The following is a 26,076-nucleotide window of genomic DNA, read 5'->3' as shown; positions in this document are numbered from 1 at the left end:
AAATATTTAAAAAATTTATCTTACTTCAAAAGCGTTCAACAGGCATAGTTTTTAACCCTCCTTACCTAAGTCACACACAGAACATGTTCAAAAAGCTAAAACTTGTAAGCATACAAAATATTTACAATTTCAGACTACTTCGACCAGACAGGTTGTAAACAAAAAAGAAAATTTCGCTTCTAAAAACAATGGCCAAATTTACAAAAAAAAATGACCCTGCATGCCACATACGCCATTCTGATTTATAAAAAGTTAGAAGACGCCGCCCGACTTATGGAAAGCAAATGCTCAGGTGGACATTACCTACACTACAAAACGAACTTGCCAGAGATGGTGCGGATGTAGCTTCAATGGCTTTGAATCAGTAACACATTATGTATGTGCAACTGCAGTTGTTATTTTTTTTTTCAATGTACTACATGTGTTTGTTAATTTTATTTTAAATTTAGCAAATTTCTGATAGTTTTGATGTGTACAGAATAAATAAGTCAATATCCAACAAATTGTAATCTAGAAAAGTTCTTGTAGTTCTGATGTGTGTTATGGTTTTTTTATTGATGTCTATAGGTACTTTCTTAGTGCTTTTTTTCCTTGTGCTTTTTTTTCATCTTTATGTGATGCATTCTACCTATATTGTTGTTGTAATTCACACCACTGTATGCCACACCCTGGTGCACGGATCTAGTCAAGCCTTCTCATGCTTTTTGTTCGTGCACCAAACATCTCTAAAATGTTGAACAAATAAATTTATTTGAATTGAATAGTCAGAGCAGAACTGGACAATCACTTGGCTTTTTACAAGAAATCTTATACATGTAACTACAAAAGTTAAACAGGCCGCACAATATGGCTACATTAGACCTATACTGGAACATGCCTGTCCTGTGTGGGATCTGTTTCACAAGGAACAAATTCATGTACTTCAGTGCATTCAGTTAATAACAGCAAGATTTGTTCTTAGGAAATATGGCCGATCTGAAAGCTCCTGATATATGAAACGAAACCTTGACTTGCAATCTTAGCAAGACCAAAGTTTTAATTGAAGACAGAACTATATTACTCAATCAATAAAAAAAACAGGGATTAATGCTTCAGATTAATTTAAACCAGTCTATTTAAAGTATGGCTATACATTCTCAGGACTGGTATTTTTTAGCATCATTTTTTCTCCACAAGCAATCGCCGAATGGAATATGTAACCAATTGATTTGGGTGGCCGCAAGACTGCGAATTCATTCTGTGAAGGTCTGTGCACCCCTAATAATGCCTAAAAGGCATTGAGGGTAATGTTCCAAATAAAAAAACACCTTTCATGCACAGCATATAAGAATACGAATTCCCAACTTTTTAGCAAGTACCTACAGTGGACTCCCTTTAAACGAAACTCAGTTAAACGAAGAAACCGCATAAACAAACAAATTCGGGCATATTTGGTTGCTCTCCTATATATTTACTGATAAAAAGTTTCGGGCAATCGCAACATTTTTTTTTTTCACTTACGTCGGTTAAATGAAACTAAAACGGGCAAAAGCCATGGACAGCGAAAGTGGCCACTGCAGTCTAGCAACCATGAAACAAATGTCAAAGTTAGCCTAGTTTAGCCAAGCCAATCCAGCGATTGCACATGTCCTTGCACGTCGAGCAGCAAATCGACGTCTCGTCGTGAACTTGAGGACAGGCTTGAGGAACCTATAGCTGAAGTTCAAGATGAGGACCTGTGCTCAAGTGGTGATGAGATGGTGTGTGATCCCGAGCTCATTTTCGTGGCTGACAGTGCAGCAAGAGATGCTGTCATCCTGTTGCAGTGCTACTTTGAACACTATGGTGGCACAAAGTTCCTGACCAGCCTTTCAGCAATGCACTCCTGCTATGTGAGAAAGTGCTTGAACAAGACCAAGCGAATTGTTATCACCTCCTTTTTTCCAAGTCAGCAATATTAGCAATTTTTTTTTTTTTAATCAACTATAATAGTGTTGTATACTTCAAAATCTTTATGTTCAGTCAGCGACAGTTGGTGCTTTTGAAATAAAGTCATATTTCATTCATTTTGTGAGCTTTGCGAAAATGAAACTTCTCATAAATGGAGCAAATTTTCTTGCCCCTTCGAGTTCCGTTTAAGAGGAGTCCAGTGTACGTACACTGCATGAACTATTTCTACACAAAACCTTCAAATGAATCACTTTATACAAAAGATCACTCACTTTCAATACACCTGGGCTGGTTGTGTAGGTCCTTCATGTTGAAGCCAAACTGGCACTGACATATCTTGGGTGGCAGCTGGGAACGACCGAATTCCCCACAGTAGCTGTGGCGATCATAGGCAATGCATTGCTCAGATGCCTCGCATTCTTCTTTCAAGGAAACCGCTGCATCAGAAGTAGCCTCGTGTAAGTATGAAATAATTTTTCGTTACGCACTGGTAGAATGCTCACATAATGCATGTTGTCGTTGCTTTCCTCCAGTTAAAACATCTATTTATTTATTGTTTTATTGATGATACCTTACAGGGCCCGACAGGGCATTGAGTAAGGGGAGGAAGTACGAAACAAAAAATATCAGAGAAAAATGCATCAATAAATACACGGAAACAAAACTGAAAAAAAAAAAAGGTACAATGCAGTTAAGAAACATTTTTTTGGAAAATCTATAGGAAAATCGATGAAACCGGCATTCATAAGCATATACGCAAGAAGAGTAGCATTGACGATCATGCGTGTGGTCATCAATAGTTCTCTCCTTTTTTACGTGTCTTTGAAGGCAGGGTTAGTTGATTTTTCAAGCTACGTACCAAGAGACCCAACACTACACTCTTCTAAAACATCTCTCATGCTTTCTTTGGCTTGATCGTTTGTTGGATTCATATGGTAGGGGCCAACAAAGACCCCCAATTCATTCCCCTTCATTACCTCGATTCTCCTTATGTTGCATTTCATACACACACCAGGAATCAGCCGGAAAGTTATTTTGAGCCCCAGCGACTTTATGAAGAAAGCTTCGCATATTTTGTTAAGACAAAAATCTTAAGAGATGCGTGTGTTTCAGTTGCGAAAGCAATAGACTTGTGACGAAATATGTCCAAAGTACAAAGGTGATGCCAATGTACCACATTTACTACATCATAAATTGAAACTCTATTGCAGCAATTCACTGGTTGATCTTGTAATTTATCATTATATTTTTTGGAGTCTCTCTTAATTATAACTTAACCTGGTCATGATATGTGGAAAATGTCAGAATAAGGGGGGCAAAGTACAATAGAATCTTGGTATATGAATTTCAGCCTGATACAAATTCATAAAATTACCCAACCGAATTTCATTATGTTCAATGGGTGAAAATTCAGATGTTACGAACAAGTTTCCCACTTGCAATGGGTGATACAAACTTGGTCACGGATACAGTCGAGCGATGGCTGATAGCAGCATGCTCTGGAAGCTTCAGGATTATGCATGTGGCCAGCACACACACCTCAAGAATTCCGCTCGTCGTTTGCCATAGCTACTGCGCACGAAGTTGCAGTCGCTGTTAATGCGATCATGTATGGCTACAGCGAAACTGAGGCTACATATACATTCAACACTCACCAAATCAAAACAATTCTGCTTGCCAGAACCACATCGATGACATGATCATGGATCAAAAGAATGAACTGATGGGTTGGTCGGTAGTGCGTAATTTCGATCAGTAGTGCAAAGAAGCACAAGGATGCCGACAAATCAAGAACCTAATGTTTAAGGTATGTGGTGCGTATATGTACACACGACACTGTGCGAAGGAAAGAGAGGGGGAACTGTCTGTACAAGGAGTTGCCTAGTCTATTCCGCTCACATGTGGTACGTGGGGGCCAGTGCAGGATTGATCGCTTACGTGGGTACAAGTGCCATGTTCTAAAACTGGCCACCTCACCATGCATTGGGTACGCTGTGGCTGCAAGTTCCTGTTCAACTAAGCACAATCGCTGGCCGGAAATTCGGGCCAGCTCTAGAAAAAAATTATTAAAGCAGCAGACATTAAATTTAGACACACTATGAGCTGCCTTTGAATCTATTTATTGAAAACGAAAATGGTATTTTTGACGCATCAGCTACCTGTTTGATTTGTTGGGTCAACTGTCTTATGTGCCCCTTTTCCCCTCTCCCTTTCCTTCGCACAGTGCCGTGCATACATCACATACAATAAACATTAAGTTTTTACTGTATTTCGTCTTAAATCGTCTTGGTTCATGTGCTTTTTTGCCCTACTCTTCTGATTTAGTGATCATGAATAGCAACATAATTTTCAAGGCAAGTGTCCACCCAGCACATACGGACGGAAAATAAACTACTGCTTGTCAAAACCACAGCGCACGATCACTATCAACACAATGTAGCTCTGAAAGTACGTGGCCAACGTACTAGTATATAAAAGAACATGGAAGTGTAAAAAGGCACTAAGTGTACGAACTTGTACGAAGTGTACGAACTACTATGCACTTGTGGTGGAGCACTTTCTTTCCTGTTGCCCTCGAGCAGAACTATGATGCATGCATGTGAGGCAGCAGCTACGTATTGAAATAAATGTTAGGTGTAGATCCAAAATTGACTTGGTCAGTTTTCAATTATACATAGTTTCCAGAAATATGAATCTTTCCACTCCCACTTGAAATTTATATCACTGAGGTTCTACCGTAAGCTCAACAGGCAAGATAATTTTTTAGGAGCTAAGTTAAAAAAGAATTGCATTTTCCTGCCATCCATCCTCATCTATCATGCCTTAGGGTAAGGAACAGGAAATTGTATTTAAAATAGCAAACTTTATGTATTACACAGACACTCAATTAGATTACAACTTGTGTGATAATATTGATACATCAATGCATAAAATTCCATTTTAGAAAATAAAATTGTCTGATCGGGTGACTGAAATGCCTCTACTTGTCATTAGATCAGCAGCAACACCAGCAGTCATTTGCATAAAATGCAGAGCTTCTTGAAAGGCTATCTTCAAACTATAAGATAAGACTCAAATTGTCAATTCATGTAACCATAACCCAGCTATAATAGCATTAACACAAAAATGTGCAATGATAGAGGCAAGAATGCTTCGAGCCGGTGTACTTAGATTTAGGTGCACGTTAAAGAGCCCCAGGGGGTCTAAATTTCTGGAGCCCTCCACTATGGCCCAGCTCTCATAATTATATCCTGTTCTGGGCCATTAAACCCCAATAATTATTATTGTTATTATATTATAATTGTTATGTTCAAACCTGTGAATCAAAGTTTTGTTTCCATTAAGTGAACTTCCATACACTGAGACATAGCTGGGTTTTCTGCATGTATATTTATGTTATATTTGGCACTTACAATAAAACTGTGTTATGTTCACCTATGCTAAATGTTGGTACTAAGGATGTGTAAATATCAAATTTTCAACTTTAAAGCAGAGTCAAATAATGAAATCAAGTGTCAAACCAGTCAAAAATTTTGGTACTTCTGAATAGGCATGGCACAACTACTGACCTGCAAAAAAAGATTTTCCCAAACCAGACATCAAAAAAGCAGGTGTGTAGCACAGCAAATAGTATACACAATATTTATGCGTAGTACAATGCTATTTTTTGACAGTACAACATGTGTAGTCATTTAATGTTGTCATGAAGCATAGATAGCTGCTTGGTATGTTCAGAAACCACCATATCACGTGTCGTCATTCCTTCAGAAGGAAATTGCTACTGACTAGACACACTAGCGCTGGTGTATTGTCTTTGGAGCATGCTTTCTCAATTGGGAGGAGCATTGACAACTGACTGGCATGATGTCCAGTGTAGGCGCTTCATCAGAGGATGCTCGGTTTTCTTTTTAATCTTGTGATGGCTACCCATTTCTTCTGTAAGGCACTCTTACAATATCGTGCTCGGCCCTATACACAATGCCATGCTCTGACACACTGCACTTGAATAATTTGGAAAAGTGCATATGGAAGCAAGGGGGGCGTCACGGAGCAACTGAAACTAATTTGCAGAGTTGTACAGCAATTTCGCAAAATTTAGCTGATTTCAATAACTTAATATAAATTTTTGTAGTGTTCAAATGTTGCATACAGTAAAAAGTACTTTGACAATGGAATGAGATGCAAAACTATTCAAATCAAATATTTCAAGTTCCAAATATTTGCACACCCTTTATTGGTACCAGTACCACCCGTTGTGTAACTGGAAAATCTGTACCCTTTCAAACTAATTTGTTGTTGGCCATCTTCAGCCAGAAGGGCTTCCTTCATTATTACCTCCAACAACCACAAATAATGCGCACTTTTTCTACAATGAACTCGTCGCCAATCTCACCAATGTGTTCTCGACGTAACAGCAGCAACAGTGATTCGGGTGGGGGGTGGTTAGAGCATCTAGAGGAGCGTTATCTGTTCAGGGTGTAGGCTCCCAAGCACATGCCCCTAAAGGAACAAACGTCTCCTTCCCCTTATAGGGAGATTCGAAGCCTCCTGAAATTTTTTTTCAACCTGTTCTCCGCTGCAGATTCTTTCATCAGCAATTGCTAGGAGCCCAAGTTGAGATTATTTTGATATGTGCACGATTTCTTAGTGCAATTACAGTGTGCTGGCTCAGAACTGCAGGCTGAATTGTGACAAATTGTTGGAATTTATTAAGAATATCTTTCCAGACTTGTCATAACGCATGAAATTTCCCACAATGACTCCCTGCTAAACAATAAGAACAGTAAATGCACGTGTATCCAATAATGCACTTCTTTAGAAGCACACTTGTGCAATTTTCTTAGAAACTCTTTCACTGTCATTTCGAATTTTGGTCCATGATGGAGCAAGAGCAAGGATCCCAATCTCAAGCGTAAATCTCATCCAATTATGTTTCCCTGTAGAAGCTCGAGGGGCACTTGTTCGGGATTTTATGGCACTGGTCCTAATTGCAGCAGCTGTCAAGGTTGTGTTAACGTCAGAAGAGACATACAGGCTTTATGAGCTGAGTAACTTACTGACACTACAAACCTAGATTTTATTCTCTTCTTTCAATACAAGTCAACACAAGGCAGATTACATTGACTGAGCAGCAACCATCAGTGGCCAAGGCACCACAGGCCCCAGGAAGGCATTTTATTGCCACCGTTTTGAAGCCAGAGCCTGACAGCTTGGTTGTTCCAGGCAAAACACCACTTTTACATATCTTTAACTATGAAAGTAGCATTTCATCACCCAATTCCTGTGGCCAGATGACGCAGCCAAAGTTATTAACATCCCATCTGCACCACTGCTCATTTTGGCTAGTTATTTCAATACTGCCGTGCTACAAAGCGTGACACCATGGCAGTGAAGTCGTCTGCAACCAATGTTGGGCTCACAAAAGATTGGAGGCTGCAAACCTTTGAAACTTCTTCAGGAATTGCTATCGTTACTGTGCCCGAGCACCGTTACCACAAACAATGCACTTTTACATATGTTGTTCCAGCAGCGCCTGCTAGAGAACATGCAGATGGTCCTTGTCATTGGTTCTGCTCCCTTTTGTGTAAAAAGACCCTATACCAAGACCGCACAGCGACTTGAGAAGAAGTGAAAGATCTTGCCACTCTATTTACAGGGCGAAAGCAAAGTAGCTCGCTGCCGCATCGACAACCAGCTTGCAGCCCAACAATAATCTCTGCTCTGCAGTGCTAGCTTGCTACAGCCAAACGTACCACCCGCTTTTTGGAAGAAGTGACATTCAAGCTTCCTCTCTGTCGCAGTGAGTGGTACCAACCAGCCTGCAGCCCTCTCTGGAACACCACCTCAATCTCCTGGCTAAAACTTCTATCTCAAATCCAGCCACAGGACCATCCACTCCTGCGCCCGACCACGAGGTAACAGACTTTAACCAGCCTCTCCACCGAGAGATGTGCTCCCTTGAAGCACTCGTACAACAGCCCATCAGGCAGGCCCGCCATCTGCACGTCTTCCTTGACTTCCTCGGCCTGAGACACCTCAGGCTTCATGACTGTGACCTCCCCATACACCCTCGAATCTGCCGCAGACGTCACCACATTTACAATAAGCCCCCCAGTCACGGAAGTAGCGCCATCCCTGAACCAACTCGACTTTTTATTGAACTCAATGCTCTAACCTTCTTGCCAGCAGCGACGAACACCATTTTTAGGATCTACCACAACAGAAGTTCCTGCATGTGACCATGTGTGACCGAACTTTAGAAACATTGCTTCCATGACCGAAACGCCCATGGGCTACAAACCAGGTTAGCAAATCGTAATAGCAACTGCTGCGTCTGCAGCAAATCAGCGTGTTGCACTGCAAACTTATTTTTCGCTGTCTACTGAGGGTGCTCTCATGAGTGCAGGCGCATCATCTGACCCTCCTATAGAGTCCACGCATGCTGGATTCCATGACTTGCCTCCTGCCGAGTTCTTCACAGAGGCCACGAATCGACAGGCATATAACAGGAATGCAAGCTTTTTGACCTGCCGCCAACACTTTCCACCTCTTACCGACGTACTGACCAACCACGTACTGTACGCATCACTACTTGTGTTGCGTGTAATGTGGTTGTTTGAGCCTGACCTTTCCGCATTCGTGTACTTGTGTATCTTTGACAGCACACTGAACGCCCTACAACGGTGATGTTGGCGTTCTGCCAACACCTCCGTCCACACCATTACTACCAACCCGCTGCCGACGTTACCAGCCAAACTGTAATATCTACAAGCACCTTTATCAACTGTGTCCACCCGGGACACCTTGCATGCTCTAAAATGGTCCCCCCAGGTCATCATGGGATTCAGTTGTCTACAACCACAAAACGCCATGGTCTACTTCTTCGTCCATTGTGATTGTCCCAGAGCCGACCACTAGCTACAGTGCCACGTCTTTCGTGCAGCCCATGCTGACAGCTCGAGACGCGCGCTAGAATACGTGCCAGGCGGTTTGAATGCTGGCAGCTGTTGTCGCTCCACTTAGATCGTGCGAATAAAGTGGAGAGATCCTTCATGTCTACTCACGTCACACTGCCTCTCACTAAAACCCAATTCCTGCCAGTAGCCAGTCATTGTTGGGCTCCTCCGAAACACCATCCTCACTAGACAGCCTAGGACCTTGAATGCACGGCCTGTGTTGTAGATTGTTAGTGCTCTTCATCCCTTCTCTATCATGAATGGCACATTGTCTCTTCATTGATACCCCAGCTTATCTGGTACACAACTTTCTTGCACAATCCCTAACTTTCCCCAACTTCACCATGAGCACACTGCTACCAGAGCTGCTTCAGGGAAATCGTCAAAGCTCGTCAAATCGTTATAGATGTGTCAAAGCAAGTCACAGCAATTAGCAAGCTAGCCGCCGTCCTCAATGTTCCCTGAATATTTCACCTTTTTGTGATGGCCTTTGATATCGAGAGTGTTATGTCTTTGTGGGAAAATGTCTCTGGAGCTTCTACTGGCACTCAGCGCAGTGCCGTCCATAACATGGCATACATTCGAACAGTCCCCACTACGCTTCTTCGTCTCTTCAGTCCGTGTAACATGCAATTTTTCGCCGTCTTAAAGCAAGATGTATTCGAGGTTTCCAAAATAACTGCCAATTAAAGAGCTGAAATGAACCAAAAGGCGTCTTCTTTAGCGCTCCCCATCAAACACATATCGGGTGTCTGGAGCATGATCCCCGGCAGGGACCACAAGCAGGGGAGTCGGTTGCCCAGTTGCCGATGGCCGGAGACCTTGGTGCCAACAGAGCAGTGAAGTGGGGCTGTGGTTGCAGGTTTTGAGCTCGCAGCAGCGACAATGTAGGAGAATGAGATGTATGGCAGAAACGAAGAAGCGGCGACTATGGTGGGGAAAAAAAGGTGGAGCACAAACAATAAGCAGCATGTCCGCCAGAAATACTTCGACAAGCCAAGCAACAGGTATTGTTAGAGTATTTAACAAACATGTGATGCGCAGTGCATGTGGCCCCCTTATGTCCCTAATGAAGCAACTATGGAGCTTGCGAAACTATGCAATGCAAGCAGGTTGGTTCTCTGCGGACACCAAGAATACATAAGCTAAACGAGTGCACTCAGTATACGTTAAATTTTTTACAAGAGTAGGGGCTCATGTCTCCAGTTTTGACGTGTGTTACTTATTCATTATATCCATAGACGACAGAAGTGGGAGGAAGAAGTATAAAGGGATGAAAAATTCCTGAACTCGGGATGCCGCAGGAGTCGTCGGACATTTATGCGATAAAAGTGGTTAAAGCATCCATGCCTATGCACCACCCCCCTTGTTTCAAAGGGTACAAGAGAAAATAAGCATCACATTTATGACCTTCCTTATATAGAGTTCTCACTTCATCCGCGGGAGTGCTTCCACGTTTTTGAGTGCCATGAGAACACTTCCGCTTCGAGAAATGAAGACCGGTCGAAATGCAAAACACACAAAGGTGATGTAAAGAAATATGCAAAACTTAGTTCTATATACAAAGGGCATTCCAGTTAAATGCTAAACATTCATCATCATCATTTATTTACCCTTAAAGGCCCCTGTTGGGGTTTTACATACCGGGAGAGCATAGACAAGAGAAAAGGAATGTTCAAACAGTCATTAATCAAGCAAAAAAGAAATAAAATTTACAAAAAGTAATCAAAATGCACGTAGAGAATAATGCGCTCAAGAAGAAAACACAAATACACAATAAAACCCAATCGGTTACTCATCAGCACTCAGTAAATTTGTTAGTACGTTTCGAAATTTGATGGGGTCACGTACAGTCACAACACGGTCAGCTAAACTATTCCATTCTACAATGGCTGTTGGCAAGAGAAGTTGTTGAATGAATTGGTAGAGCCGTGAATACTTTGAAGACTGAGGGAGTTGAACAGGCGACATGAAGTGTGGTTTGACGGGAGAAGAAACATGTCACGTAAGTGTGGAAAGTTGTAATAGGGCTTATGAAAGAAGCATAAGCGAGAGATTTTTCCGCAAAGTGCTAATGATTTAATCTCCAGGGATGATTTGATATTTGTGACACTTAGCCAATGGCCGTAGTGAGATGTAATAACAGGCTGTGCAGTTTTGGACAGGTGCAAGTAGGTCAACAAGGTACGCTTGATGTGCGTTCCATATTGCTGATGTCAATTCCAGTTTAGTTCAGATAAATGTATCGTATGCCAGTTTTCGGATCGAAGGTGGTGATGATGATAGTGACAATCTAATGAATCCCAGAAATTTGTTAGTAACGGCTACCAGATTAAGAGTATGTTTAAACCATGTGAGCTTGCTTGTGATGGTGACCTCGAGATACCTGTATAAATCAACCAGCTCAATAGGAAGAGACTGCAAAGAGCAGGAGTAGGGTATGAGAGAGTGTTTCCGCGACACGTGCATGAATTTATATTTTTTGACGTTTAGTTGCATGAGCCACCGAGTGCACCATTTTTCAATTCCTGTCAGGTCACGTTGTAAAAGCATCTGATCGTTACGTTACGTGAGATAATGTAATGGTAGAGGACTCAATCATCAGCAAAGAGCCAGACTGATGATGTGGGCAGATCATTGATGAAAATTAAGAACAAAAGGGGTCCGATGACTGAACCTTGAGGTACTTCTGATACTACTTTGCTGAATGTAGACTGATGGTGCCCGATCACTGTGAACTGCAATCTGCCAATTAGGAAACAATGGATCCATGACGTGATTAGTGAATGGATGTATAAGCTGTTTACTTCGACCGTTAATCGTTGATGAGGTACGCGGTTGAAGGCTTTCGAAAAATCTATGTAAATGACGTCTGTTTGGAGGAGAGAATCAAGGTTCAAATGAAGGTCGGTGGTGAATTCAAATAGTTGGGTTTCACATGCGCGTCCTGAGCAGAAGTCATGCTGATTGCTGAAAGAAAAGGAGTTGGCTTTAAAATGACAGGCAACATGAGAGTAGATAATGTGTTTGAGAAGTTTCCATTCGATACAAGTGAGCGATTTCGGACGATAATGTGAAGGATCCGTTCTGACACCGCTTTTTAATGCCGGGACAACTTTACTTAACTTCCAGTCGTTCGGAATTGTACTGGTTGATAGAGAATGCGAGAAAATTATTCGTAAAAATTGACTAGTGACCACTTTAATACTTTTTATTACCTTAGTGGGGATGTTATCCGGACCGGGAGCACTGGATACCTTGATTTTGTCGATCAAGGCCGATATGCTCACAGATGTGACATCAATTGAAGGCCTGGGGTAAAAGTTGCAGTCAGGAAGCGTATCACTGTCAAGTTGGGCTCTTGGGTGAAAACAGAGGAAAAATAAGAATTCATGACACCGGATCGATGTTCAGTGGGAACAGGTGGTGATCCGTCAGGGTATGACAGAATTATATTGTGAGAAGCGCTGTTGTTAGTTGGTAGGAGTTTCTAAAATTTTTGTGGGTTATCATGAAGGATACCAAGATCAATATGAAAAAATGTTTTCTTTAATTGCCACAATAAATTACTGTACTCTCGGAGGCACGCAAAATACTTTTGCCATTTGGAATTGCAATTAGAGAGTTCAGCAGCCCGGAGAAAGCGCTTGTTGTGTTATAGAGTTTCCTGGGGGAGTTTGTAAACCATGGTTTTTCAGCGTCCCCCCCGAATACGGACAAGTGACACATATTTGTCAACAAGATGCAGCAATTTTTGTTTATAAAGTAACCAATTGCTCTCGACACTTTGCATGGAAGCGAATTCCTCAAAACGCACAAGAAAACACTGCAATTCCCAATTGATTTTTGTGAAGTCTGTCTTACTACAAATATATTAGTGGGTATCTCAAAGGTTAGGTCAAATAACACCATCTTGTGATTACTCAGGCCATCAGCACACGTAACCGACTGAACAGTGTCGGGGTTGGAAACCAAAACTAAATCACGAATGTTTGCACCACGAGTCAGTGTTGATACCATTTGTGTGAAGTTAAAAGTTGGAACAAGGTCAAGGAATTCCCTAGATAAGTGAGACGATACTGTCATTCTATCCCAGTTTATGTCAGCAAAGTTAAAATCACCACAGAGGATGAAATTACTCTTGGGTCAGCAAATAAGTGCAAGAGCAAGTTGTGCAGGTCCTCGACAAAAGATCTATCGCAGCCAGGTGCTAGGTAGCATGTAATAATAATCCACGAGAAAAAACGAAAAGACACCGTAACGCATAGTATTTCTTGCTCATTGTGGGTAGGTATAGCGGAGGAACATATATTAGATTTAATCAGTAAAAAAACACCACCCTTCCGGCGTCCAAACCTGTCGAATCTGTATGCGTTACACATTCCAAAAAAAAGTTTGCACGTGTTTATATCTGCAGTAAGCCATGACTCTGTGAATATTGCAATATTGACAGAGCTGTCATTTAGAACAGCTTCTACAGTAGACTCCTATCGAACGAAACTCTCTTAAATGAAATTGCTGCTTAAATAGAATAACATACACTAACATATTTGGTTTCGTACTTGAATATATACCCCTGTTTATCTCTCAAACGAAACTCCTCTTAAAGGAAACATATTTGCCTGGTCTCTTCAGGTTTCATTTAAAAGGAGTCTACTGTCTTAGGTCTTTTTTAGAAACGTAGCTCCGTACATTTCCCAGAAGGAGGGAAATACTATCATACATGGGGCCTTTGATCCGGGAAGATTGTGGCAGTATATTATCGCAGGATAACGGCGAACAGGTTGGCGGTGAACGCTATGACTTTAGTTCTTTCACAGTGTCTGTCACGCAATCGTAAATAAAATCCTTGTTGTTCATCGATAGCTTGTTAAAGCGAATCTGAAAGGAGGTGGAGCGAGCCTATTGTGCATGAAGAAAAAGTTTCTGGCAAGCAACTCTGACACGTGCCGAGTAATCTTTGTGAACTGAAAAGAGTGTGTACCTCAACTTTGGTGTTGCAGAAAGAACAGCAATTTTGTCTTTAAACGTAGTAAACTTGGATATAATGGGACGGTTCTTTCCAGCCTGAAAGCGTCCCTGTCTGTGCGCTCTTTTGACATCACTGCTGTTCATTGTAATGCCAAGCTTAGTAGCACAGAATGACACAACTTGCAACTCAGATTACGTCCAGCTGTCCCCATTCACATCTTGAATATTAAAAAAAAATGCACAGGTACATTTTACCTAATTGCCAAGTACTGAATATTTGCAACCACCTTGCTAGCAAAAAAAGTCGGCAAGCATCAAATGGCACGCCAGTGATAAGAGTTGCTCCGCATCTCTTAAAGTGCATCAACAGCAGCTCCGGCGATGTAGTCACGACTCATAAGTCGCGCTGACGAGTCTACTGAAAACGCAGGCGAAAACGGCATGGCGGGCAAGGTAGCGTGTCTGTATACTTGAATTTTTTTCCTAGATACAAATGCACACATCTTATCTGCACTATGTAAGGTTGGTCGTTAACCATTGCTGTTGCAGCAGTTCCACATGGCAAACCTTTGGTATGCTAAAGCGCCTTCCACTCCATGTAATAGTGGACAATTATATTACAAGTTTCTTGAAATTGCGTGTAACACACCGATGAAACAAAATGTTAAACATCTTGTACTTTATGATTGCAGTGAACAATAATGCATTCCAGGTGGTGTAACAAGGGCAAAGCCCTCAACTACGGCATCTTGCGTAACCTGGGTCGCTTCGGGACGTTGAACCCCACAAAACAACAAATCCAAACAGCATAGACACGCCATTATATCAATATACCAGATGTTTCAAGAAATGTGTCCAATATTATTTTTTTTTCTACTTATGAAAGTAGGCATCTGTATCTTACCTGCGGCATTCTCTTTACTTTGGCAGAAGGCATCTTTAGATATGTAAAACATTAATTATGGTAGCTATTATAAGAATCAAACTTTTTAACCAGTGGAAATAGCCAGTCCAGTCAAATAGGCGACTTAAAAGTTTTTCCTAGGAATAGTCCATAGCTACTTAAAAATTTTAGAAAAACGGCCACTAATTATCACCGTGGATCGATGAAATCTGACCAATTTTTCTGGCGGAACTAAAACTGGCGCCCCAAACAGCGTATCTACCATTCATTTCCAAAACGCCTTCAATGAAAAGTCATAAATTGTGTAACAAGCTGATTGTTGTGATCTCTTTAATTAAAGTCATAATAAGTGTTTATACACATCTGAACATGCCTTCTGCCAAAGTGAAAGAAATGCTGCAGATAGCACGCAAATGCCTCCTTTTTGTAATTTTTAAATAATATTGGACCGATTTCTAGGGCCTATTACCGAGACTTGGGCCTATTACGAGCCTGACCCGAGCACGAAGCTCATGGCCAGAGCTTGGCCCGGGCCCAATCTAAAAATGCCTTACTCGGCCCAGCCCACCCTGCTGGCTGAGCTGAGTCATTAATAATGCCGGACTTTCCAGCCGGCCCGGGCCCACATACATAAGACTGTGATGTCTTATGTATTTATTGCATTTGTAGACCGAAGCTCTCTCTAAGTTTTCGTGTAAGGCCTATTATGGCAACATTCAAAAGTGTCAATGAAATGACCCAAAAAAGACTATTTTCTACCTAAATGTACATGGGGGCAGGTATGAAGAGAAATGGGAGTTGTTAGGCATTCTACAGCGAGAGAATATGGTGCTGGCATCCCTGGCAGAAAGAGATCTGCGGCAGTCCTAAGCACCTCCACCTAATGAAGACTTCGTCTAGCTGGGGCTGAACCGGGTCACAGGGGACCGCAAAGGTGGAGGACTCGGTTTTCTCAGCAGGGGGCGGGGGGGGGGGGGGGCAGCAAGTGGGGACGAGCCCATGCGAATCGTCAGGAGCATATGTGGATAACTTGCTATATCGGTGGAGTGAAAGTGGCACTGGGACTAGTGGTGTACCTGTGGACAGGCTAGAATTCATACGAAAGAAACATTGAGATTTTTTACTGCATGGACATTTATGAACTAGAAATGCCGATGATAGTCTTGGGCTCGATACGATCAATTTCAAGGAACCACTAAAAACAATTCGTTGTTTTGAAAAGTCGTTCTAGTGGAAGTATTGAAAATTGGTGAATGCAAACACTTGAGCCACCTACCTGTGCAACCTCATTATGCTCTAATGGTGAGAAAAAACAAACACAAAATATTACCAAACCAGTGCACACTTATTTGAGGAAGAGCACAATCTATCCTGGTGTGGGCAGCTCCATAAGCGTGCGCATGCTTTTTACAGACTGCAAAGCATCAACGTTAAGTATAGATTCTTCATGTTGGTGCGTGCACACTGTTTCAACGTCATCTTTGCACTCGTCACAGTTTCCTTATCATTGATTGATTTGTGGGGTTTAACGTCCCAAAACCACTATATGATTATGAGAGACGCCGTAGTGGAGGGCTCTAGAAATTTCAACCACCTGAGGTTCTTTAACGTGCACCCAAATCTGAGTACACGGGCCTACAACATTTCTACCTCAATCGGAAATGCAGCCGCCACAGTCGGGATTTGATCCCCCAACCTGCGGGTCAGCAGCCGAGTACCTTAGCTACTAGACCACCGTGACGGGGCCTGTTTCCTTATGATGACAAATATTATGGATCATATCGGTCATCAGCTTCGCTCACGTGCATACTTCGTCTTTGCACTGTGCGTAGTGTTGAGAGTAAGTGAAGCATGCACGGGCAGTCATCGGCAACTTCATCCCATAGGTCACTCACGTCGCATTTTTCACTATCGTAACATTTCTTTCACGCTGTTTCCGGAGCTAGTCTTCAACGTTCAATCACCAACCACAAGGCTAGATAACAGTTGTGCAAAAAGCACGCACGTAAAGACGCCAAACGTAAACAATGGCCACAGGGCAAAGCCTGATGTGAAAAACAAGCACTAGGTAATGACGATGGCGATGAAACTATCACACATTTGAATAGGGCAGACAAATAGAAAAATATGCGTGCGTTCTGATCATGGTAATAGTAGTAGATATGAAGCAAGGCATTATTTTTACAGCCATGTGTAACTTTTTAAAATCGCTATTCGTTATTTTGAAGTTTTGAGGACATATAAGCGGGACGAAATTCGATATGCTATTCTGAAACATTCCGTACACTGAAATTCGTAGTAGTGAAATATTTTTAAATTAAACCTATGGACATTTCGAAAGGGGTTTTCGAAGAAGTTGTTAATCTGAAAAAATCATTATTCTGAGGTTTGCTATAACCAGATTTCACTGTAATTGACGACTTCTAGTCCAGCTCAGAGAACCGCGAACCCGTATGCACTTTGGAAACATCAGATCATCATCCGAATCGGTCAGTGACTGTGTTTCATCTCTTTCACGTCAGTTTAGGTGTGATGAAAGTGTATCAAGAGCATCCTTCTTTATAGAAGAGAAGCTATCCTAAACATACTGAATAAATATTCTTGGTTGAGACATGAAAGCTCTTATAGCTGGGCGTTCAATTGATAACTGAAGAGGAGCCACCCATGGACGTTTCTTGAAGTTTAACCTCCCTGCCTTTCCTTTGCTTCTCTCTCTTATAGAAGCAGTCCTAAAAAATGAATTACGTATTTTCTTTGCAGAACTTCAGGAGCTTGAGCAAGTTTAGAGCCTCAAATGGTGTCCTCTCGGAAAAAGCGCCATCTTCTTGGAGGGCAGTAGAACACACTTCAACAGCGAGCTCAATTAGGACACGCATAAATAAGAACGCAATGTCAAATGACACCGTAGTGTCAAGAATACCAAGCTTGAGTTTGTGCACTTTGTTAATTAAGTTGGATGAATTGCCGAAGTGTGTTGGGCTGCATCCTACAAGGAGTGAAAGAATGCAGTGTGAGCACTTCAAGTGCTTTGAAGTGGTGACCATCTACCATGGCCCCATTGGTTCATGAAGCTTGGATATCTTGGGCAGTCCAAAGAGCTGTAGCGGAGCCAAGATGGTAGTAATGATGCCGCAGGGGAACGAATCGAAACACCTCCGTGAATAACTTCTACAAGTCTTTTTTTGTACCTTGCTGATTGGGTCCTTATCAAGGTCACAGTAGGTGCTTTCCTCTTGCAGCAATGACAGCATCCTGTTCACATATTAAATGCCAAGATTTCTCAGCACACTGCAGGCACATTTAACATTTCTATTTATCTATCCATCTATCTAGCCACCCATGTCTGGGTGCTCTTGTGATCACCTCCTTAACTTGAGGTAGACCAGAGTTAGTATAACAAGCAAAGAGGGCTTGACAAATTTTTCTTGCTGGTCATAACATGAATAATGTAAAAATTCTGTTGAGTACATCATCAAACCCTTTACTCCGGGCATGTGTGGGACATACCCATATACTACTGGCACGGTGTGCGGGTATATGCCGCAGGTGATTACCTGTTTCTATCTACCCAGGGATGGCGAGAATAGACATTGGTAATTGGAATGCGAGAGTGGTAAGAAAAACTGACATTAGCGCCGTTGACCCAACAAACTCAATGAATAAATATCAGCGCCCGGCCGGAATCAAACCCAGGCATTCTACATGGCAATGAAGTATTCTACTCCAGAGCCACGTCAGATCAATGTTATGTAAACCAGCATTATGCATTAGATGTCTGTACATGACTGAGCCAAACAATGATGTCCTCATAGTGCAAAGTAACAAAAACGCCGACCAAAGTGAAATACACAAAAATTGAAAAGACGTTTCGGCTTCCCACACGGGAGCCTTGTTCACAGTGACCCCAAATGGCGTAGTGCGCTATTATTATGCATGTTTCATTGGAAGTGATGAAACGTGCATAAAAATGCGCACTACGCCATTTGCGGTCGCTGTGAACAAGGCTCCCGTGTGGGGAGCCGAAACGTCTTTTTAATTTTTGTGTATTTCACCTTGGTCGGCGTTTTTGTTACTTTGGACTATGTTTGTCCTGACCAGACGGGATTCCGTCGGACTCTTCACTGATGATGTGCTCAATGGTCTCCAAAGTTGAGCAGCAAAAAAGTGAAGGCATATGCTCACAGAGGAATTATCAGCATAGCTTGCTCATGTTCCCGTCAAGATTTGGGTACATTGCACGAAGCAGAAACAAATGATTTTGAATCACTGAACTAAATTACAATAGTGGTATTGCTTCCTTTAACTTGGCCTAACCACTTCGCGACGCCCCCAACCTGGCCAAAAGAAATGTAAACATTTTCTCCTCTAGTAATAATATGGTTAAGGACCCTCTGCAACTTTTCAATCTTATGTTCTGTTCAACATAAAGCATCGCAGGCTAATTCATTAAGACGGCAGTAGAGAATGAGAGAAACTGGAACATCTCCAAGAAATATTTGCAAGCAAAATAGTCATCGCAGCGACAACCTTGCGTGCAGCGATGCAGGCTGACGAACCAAAGCAAGGCTCCCTTGCAGCTGCAGTTGCGGTGTTCAGGGTGGCACCAGAATCCAGGTCCAAGTACGCTGCACTCTTCAGTCTTGTTACAAGCTTGGCCGTAATCTGCGGGGGAATAAAAACACAGGAACCATCCGCAAAAGTATAGGGAAGTACCGATACTCTCATTTCATCAAATATATGGAAATCCACGCTTCTCTAACAACCTACCTGCTGCTGTTGCAGTGTCCGTGCGGTTTCGTACGTTAGAAACGACGGGCGACCAAAGTACCAATACGCCAGCCAAAAGGCGGTTAGTTAATCTTATCGCCATTCGTTACCAATTAATCGGCGCTTATCACGAAACACACCACTCAGACGCGTTTGAATGTGCGCAGTCTGAAAACATAATCAATCCAAGCTCACAGAAGTCATTCCATTCGTTTGGTTCCGCCAGATGAGGTTGAAACCAGGGTGGTCGAGCATGCAACCGTCACTTTCCACCACTTTGTATTCCCTATATTAGTCCCTATTTGGGAACAAGACAGCACGAATGAACTCGGGCATGAAGCAAAAGCTGGGGTAGCGCTAGGCAAAGTTTGCTCCTTGCTTTCATTTCGTGCGCAATAAACCTACGTTCGGCAGCGAGGCACCACGCCGCTCGGAATACTACAATGAAGATGCGGAGCTTCGTGACTGGGACTGCGGCTGGAAAGGTTCGCCGAGTGTCGCACGCCTTCCCCAGCGGGCGGCGGATATTGTATGCTACTTCCCGTCCAGATGGCGCTACTACAGCAAGAGGCTCCTCGTAGAGGCTCCTCGTCGTCTGCTCCTCGTAGCAGACGACGAAGCGCGAGCGAACGTCGTGTATGCAGCTGTGTCCGCGTTTCTGAAAATGAAACGACAAAAATGTCTATATTTAGAAACACGAGTCATTCCCTCGAAGTTGTATGTTGTCGGAGCCACTTCAAGTTAGATTTAAGAATAGCTCACCGTTGTGTGTATAGGCCCTTGAACAAAATATTACTAGATGCCGTTAGTGGTTTTGGTACACATAGTGTTCACGCGATGTCACTTCCACCGTTGTCGCTCTCTCCAGCCATGCCTAGGTACCTCCCTGGTACCTACAGCAGTTCGCGTGCTGCAGCGTAGGTATTTGAGGGCTCCTCATCTGTTGTGCGTGATGTTGAAAGGGCAGCAGCGCGGCTCTTTATCAACGTACTTTAACGAGCTCATCGGATCAGGAAGGCCTCGCTTGTTCACTCCATAGAAGACCAGAAAATTATTATGGGTGACACGTTGACCTATACCGGATTTTCATCAGCAGCGATGCCACGTCCACTACACTGTACCACCGCGTACTCCGGCTACCCACCACGGCACATAATCTTGCTTTCACTACAAATTGCGTGGTTCAAGACAAATGAAAGCCCAAAGTTTCTCGGGCCGCAATTTTAAGAGTGGGTGAGCAAAGTGAAAAAGCTCCCATCGAAAACGAGTCATCGTGCAGAGCTAGGCAAGTTTACAAGAGAAATAATAATAATTATTATTTTAATATATTGCTGCGGCCCATGCTACCAAACATATATCATGCAGCACGGCTCGCCAAGTAATTCAAACTGTGCAGATGTTGAGGCTATTTGATTGGAATTTGCGGAAACAGCAGGGAAAAAAAATTGTGTGAGGTTAGACTTTGCGCGGTGGGTACCACAGTAATATGACGGTCACTTTTTTTTTTCACGTATTTATGGCACTTTTTTACCTTGTATTTTATTTTTGTTGTTGTGTGCTATTGTACAGTGAAGTCTCTGAAAATGATGAAAACTGTTTCATGGAATCAATCGACCAAAATTTAAATATAGGACCTGAACCCCAAATCAAACAGATCGGAAGGTTAACGTTATGGGATTTATTCGCACTATACTCCATACCAAGAGTGAACAAAGAACGTTTCATATCTGTTTCCACAGTTTGCTTCAATGCAATACCTGGTATTATCGCGATCGTCTTACTTCAACCACCTCGATCCCTGGCACGCTGAAGGTAAAGCAGTGGTCACGGACAAGTTTCTACATAAGGTAATCACAGTAAACGGAGAGGTTTGAAAGTACAGAAAGTTATTCAAGTTACTTGATAATACCTCACAGGCCCTGAAAGAGGCATAAGGTGAGGGGGGCTGGATACAGTACAATACAATCCCTTAAATACGCGTTGTCACAGAAATTTGAGACATAACAGAAAATTTCGCGCAGGAGTAAATACGGATTGTGGTTACAGTACGTAATATAATACAGCCAAAATACAATTTCGTCATTATACACCATGTAATCAAAACGAAAGCTTGTGCCAATTATACTAAAAGACAAACGTATTCAGAATGTAGAGCAACCTTCCAAAAGCTCATAAGCGCATTAATATATATATATATATATATATATATATATATATATATATATATATATATATATATATATATATATATATATATATATATATATATATATATATATATATATATATATATATATATATGTATATTTATATATATATATATATATATATATATATATATATATATATATATATATATATATATATATATATATATATATATATATATATATATATATATATATATATATATATATATATATATATAGATGAAATAGATGATCAGAGTTTCTTCCGGCTACCGTAATAAAAGTTATAAACTTCGAGAATAGTGCAGTATAGGAAACAAAACAATAAAATATTTATTTTATCCTAACAGTTTCGGCTGGTGGACCAGCCTTCTTCGGAGGATGTAAGTGAAATAAGTGAAATTTCACTTACATCCTCCGAAGAAGGCTGGTCCACCAGCCGAAACTGTTAGGATTAAATAAATATTTTATTGTTTTGTTTCCTATACTGCACTATTCTCGAAGTTTATAACCTATATATATATATATATATATATATATATATATATATATATATATATATATATATATATATATATATATATATATATATATATATATATATATATATATATATATATATATATATATATATATAGAGAGAGAGAGAGAGAGAGAGAGAGAGAGAGAGAGAGAGAGAAAGTTTCAGAGGATCCAGTGTTTCCCAAGGTTGAAATAATGAATAAAAGTGCGAAAACTTTTTATTTCAACGTTTTAGCCGGAGTCCGACCTTCGTCAAGGAATACCGGGGTATTCCCTGACAGCGGCTGGACCCCAGCTGAAACGTTGAAATAAAGAGATTTCCCACGTTCGTTCGTTATTCCCCCTATACTTTCCTTGGCATTATCGTCTGTTAGATCTCATTTACATTGTGTCAAACACGGAAAAACGAGCCCTTAAGTACACACTTCTTTCCTTATTCATTAACGAGGGTCTCGTACTGGCAGACTTGGTGCCTTTGGGTTGTATATGAAGGACTATTGGTCAGCTGCCAGCTCGTAATAAGTTCACGTGCTACGTGACGCCAAACAGGCTAATATAGAGTGTGCCATACTCGCCGCCATGGATACAGGTGGTGCTGACTAACACTCCCACGTCCAAACTAACATATATACCCAATATAGTGACTTGGGGGAGGGGGAGGGATAGCAGCCGTGGTAGCTCAGTGGTGTAGCATCGAGTACGTTATTCGAAGGTCGCAGGTTCGGTTCCTGCCGATGGCAAGTTATCTTTTCACCCACTTTTCTTTCGTCACATTTACATTACAATTCTAATGACTTCCTCTTGTCTGGTAGATCCTATATATATATATATATATATATATATATATATATATATATATATATATATATATACATAGGAGGGGGGAATTCCATGCCAAGTGTCCCAGACGTGGCGCTCGACCATCACAGATTATGCCGATAAGGCTTACATTTGTTTCGTGTACCCTATGAAGTGTTGCGGCAAACAACTTTTTTTAAGACCATGGCGCCCCCTTAAAGTTCACTTGCTTTTGCCGAAGTGTGCACAACTGAAAATTATATATAAAATCGATATTTGCTTGCGGAACCTCAAAATTGTGCTTGAGCTTCTTCAGAAGTTTTTATTAGATGTGCTAACAAAGCATTCGGAAATTTCTGCGCTTACAGCAGTAAGGCATTTTCAAAAACCACAGACATCTTCAAAGTTTGTCATTTTCTCCTATGTTAAGTGGAACTGTTTTTAAGCGATCTTAATAATATTGTGGTTTTCAGGAAAGCTTACCACTATAAAAACAAGTTTAGGAGTGAAACAAACTTTGAATGTATCCGGCAAAATTTGAAAGAGGCAGAAATATGCAATTTGTCCCATATTTGACCGTGTTTTTCGTACTGAGGCTGTCCAAGGAAAAGTTCTCGCGATGCCCCGTTTGATAGACTACTCAATGGTTAGGTAATGAAAAATGTGTAATCAAATTATTTTTTTGTTTTAAGAAAGAAAATTATTTTTGAAATTAGCCTTCAGAACGCTTCCTGCGTTCCTTTGTCGCCACTTCACAGCAAAGCATGTGGTCGCTCTTTCGGCTTACAGAAAGCGAAAAGGTGCGAGATGTATGTAAGTGGCCTATGAATGGTCGAAAGTCCTCTTGCTTCGATGTCAAGGCCACGAGCATTCAGTTCGCTTTACGATGTGAGCTTGCTTGGCGTGCCCATTGCAAAGTATGGAAGCCGTACAGCAGCTTTCAGTATTGTTCGTACATTGTGCTACAGGGCTGTCTGCACTACGTAGACTGTATCAACAAGGAAACACCGTCACGACTATATCAACATATAGTACTAGACCGGTAGATTAAGTGCAGTCTCACATCACCCACTTTATAAGGTGTTTATTACCCGGCACATAGCGACAACGCGTTATGGCGACAGTCACGGCCAGCACGGACTCACAGCGTGAGCGGCGTTCGTTTTGAAGATGAGCCACTAGAAGGCGCGCGAGAGTGCGACCCGATTCTAAGGGCCAAGGCTTCACAACAACAACAAGAACATAATAATAATAATAATAATAATAATAATAATAATAATAATAATAATAATAATAATAATAATAATAATAATAATAATAATAATAATAATAATAATAAAAGTTGTCAAGGTTTGACGTCCAAAAAATTTCGCTACTCCTGATAGGGCACGTTTTTTAACACGATAGCGTTAGAGAGCTCGTGTCGCAGAAATTCCGCCGTCGGCACCGTTGGTTGTGAGCGAAAAATCGTCTGGGAGCGAGAAATCGAGAAAGAAGCAAATAAACAAAAGAATAAAGTTTTCGGTCCCTTTGAGGATCGAATCCGCGCCGTTCGGGTGGCAAGCAGGTTTCTAAATTACCACAAAGCCGCGATGTTTTCTTTTTCTTTATTACTGGATTTGCATTTGGTAGAAACATCAATATAGGTCGCCATGAACAATAATATACACAACGGAAGCGATTACAAGACAGTCCCGGAACTAATAGTTGTTGCTGGGCTAAAATTCCTTTAGGTTCACCAGGGGTTCAACTTTGGAGAGCCATTCCGGAACAAACTCTTCTTGTTTGAGGATATCAATGTATTGAGCAATGCTTTCGCGGAAAAGCACGCGCGCAGGACGCCTGTCAGGGTCAGTAGAAACCGGCCATTCTAGCCCACCATAGACAATGGAGGCCAAGCAGCATTATAACATCAAAAGGCAGTCCAACCTCTTTTTCTACTGTTAAAAACCTGATACTTAGTGAATGTAAGCGAAGTTCATTTTTCAGAGCTCTCTTTATAACATCCCAAAAATAGACCCCTTCCGAGCAATGCAAAAAAAAAAAAAACGTGATCTATTGTCTTCGGCTTTCGACAGATCAAACAGTTCGAACCCCATGGCATATACCATTTTCTGTGTTCTAAAAACGTCTTAACCGGTAACGTGCCCGTGTGTAATTTAAAGAAACAGCTGCCGGATGCCGCAATTATCCCTCGAAACGAAAGAGACATTAGAGAGGCCTATAACCGGTTCTGAAAATGAAAATGCAAGAGATAAACTCACCGCAGGTAATTCACCAGGGCCTGATGGTCTCGGTGTAATGTGGTATAAAACTTTTAAAACAGAAGTCTCACCAGTGCTACAAGCTGTCTTTAAGGAAGCCTACACAATCAAATCATTACAACCTTCATTTGCGAGACGCAACAAAGACAGATGAAAAAGCAAAATTAAAATTAGTTTCCTCCTATAGGCCCATTTCGCTAACCAATACTGACTATGAAATACTCATGAAAACATTGGTAGGTATATTGCAGTCTGTAATCACCTAAATAGTTGGGGAACACCAAACGTGTGGCATTAGGGGCGTTCAATATGGATGAATACACACACAATGCACGGTGTCCATGAGAGTTGCGATGCTTTTGATTCTCATGTTGCGAACCTCCAGATTGATTTAGAGAAAGCGTTTGACTGCGTCCCGCATGATGTGCTATTCTCCATACTGGAACATGTCTATGTTTGATCGGTGATTACAGAGGACATAGTTCTGGCGTATAAGAACTGTAAAACGTGACTAATTATTAACAAGATCCCGGGGTCTCTCGTTAGGCTGGAACGTTCTGTACGCCAGGGCTGTCTGGCAAGTCCACTCTTGTTTGCATTGTACATAGAAATCTTCTATTCGGCCATAATAGAAAACGAGACCATCCACGGTTTCAGACTGCTTGACGCTGAGGAAAAAGTTTTGGCATATACGCTGATGATGTAGCAGTGTGTTGTACATCCAAAGAAAGTGTACAAGAGACAGTTGCCGTTGTCAACAATTTTGGAGAAATTAC

At 41.6% G+C, this 26,076-nt stretch overlaps 1 protein-coding gene across 1 annotated transcript in view; it reads right to left on the bottom strand.

Moving 5' to 3' along the window:
* The window catches only part of LOC142777397 (uncharacterized), a 58,200-nt gene extending 38,164 nt beyond the window's left edge, over positions 1-20,036 (bottom strand). The window contains exons 1-3 of the mRNA XM_075881746.1: positions 19,528-20,036; positions 19,288-19,422; positions 2,202-2,366 (exon numbers count right to left, since the gene is read on the bottom strand). Coding sequence (XP_075737861.1) covers positions 2,202-2,366; positions 19,288-19,422; positions 19,528-19,630 — 403 coding nt within the window. The 5' untranslated portion in view covers positions 19,631-20,036. The remainder of the gene's footprint in view (positions 1-2,201; positions 2,367-19,287; positions 19,423-19,527) is intronic.
* Between the last annotated feature and the right edge of the window lie 6,040 nt (positions 20,037-26,076).

This window comes from Rhipicephalus microplus, chromosome X (genome assembly GCF_043290135.1).
Source record: "Rhipicephalus microplus isolate Deutch F79 chromosome X, USDA_Rmic, whole genome shotgun sequence".
NCBI lineage: Eukaryota > Metazoa > Arthropoda > Arachnida > Ixodida > Ixodidae > Rhipicephalus > Rhipicephalus microplus.
This window is presented reverse-complemented; position numbering and strand designations above follow the sequence as displayed.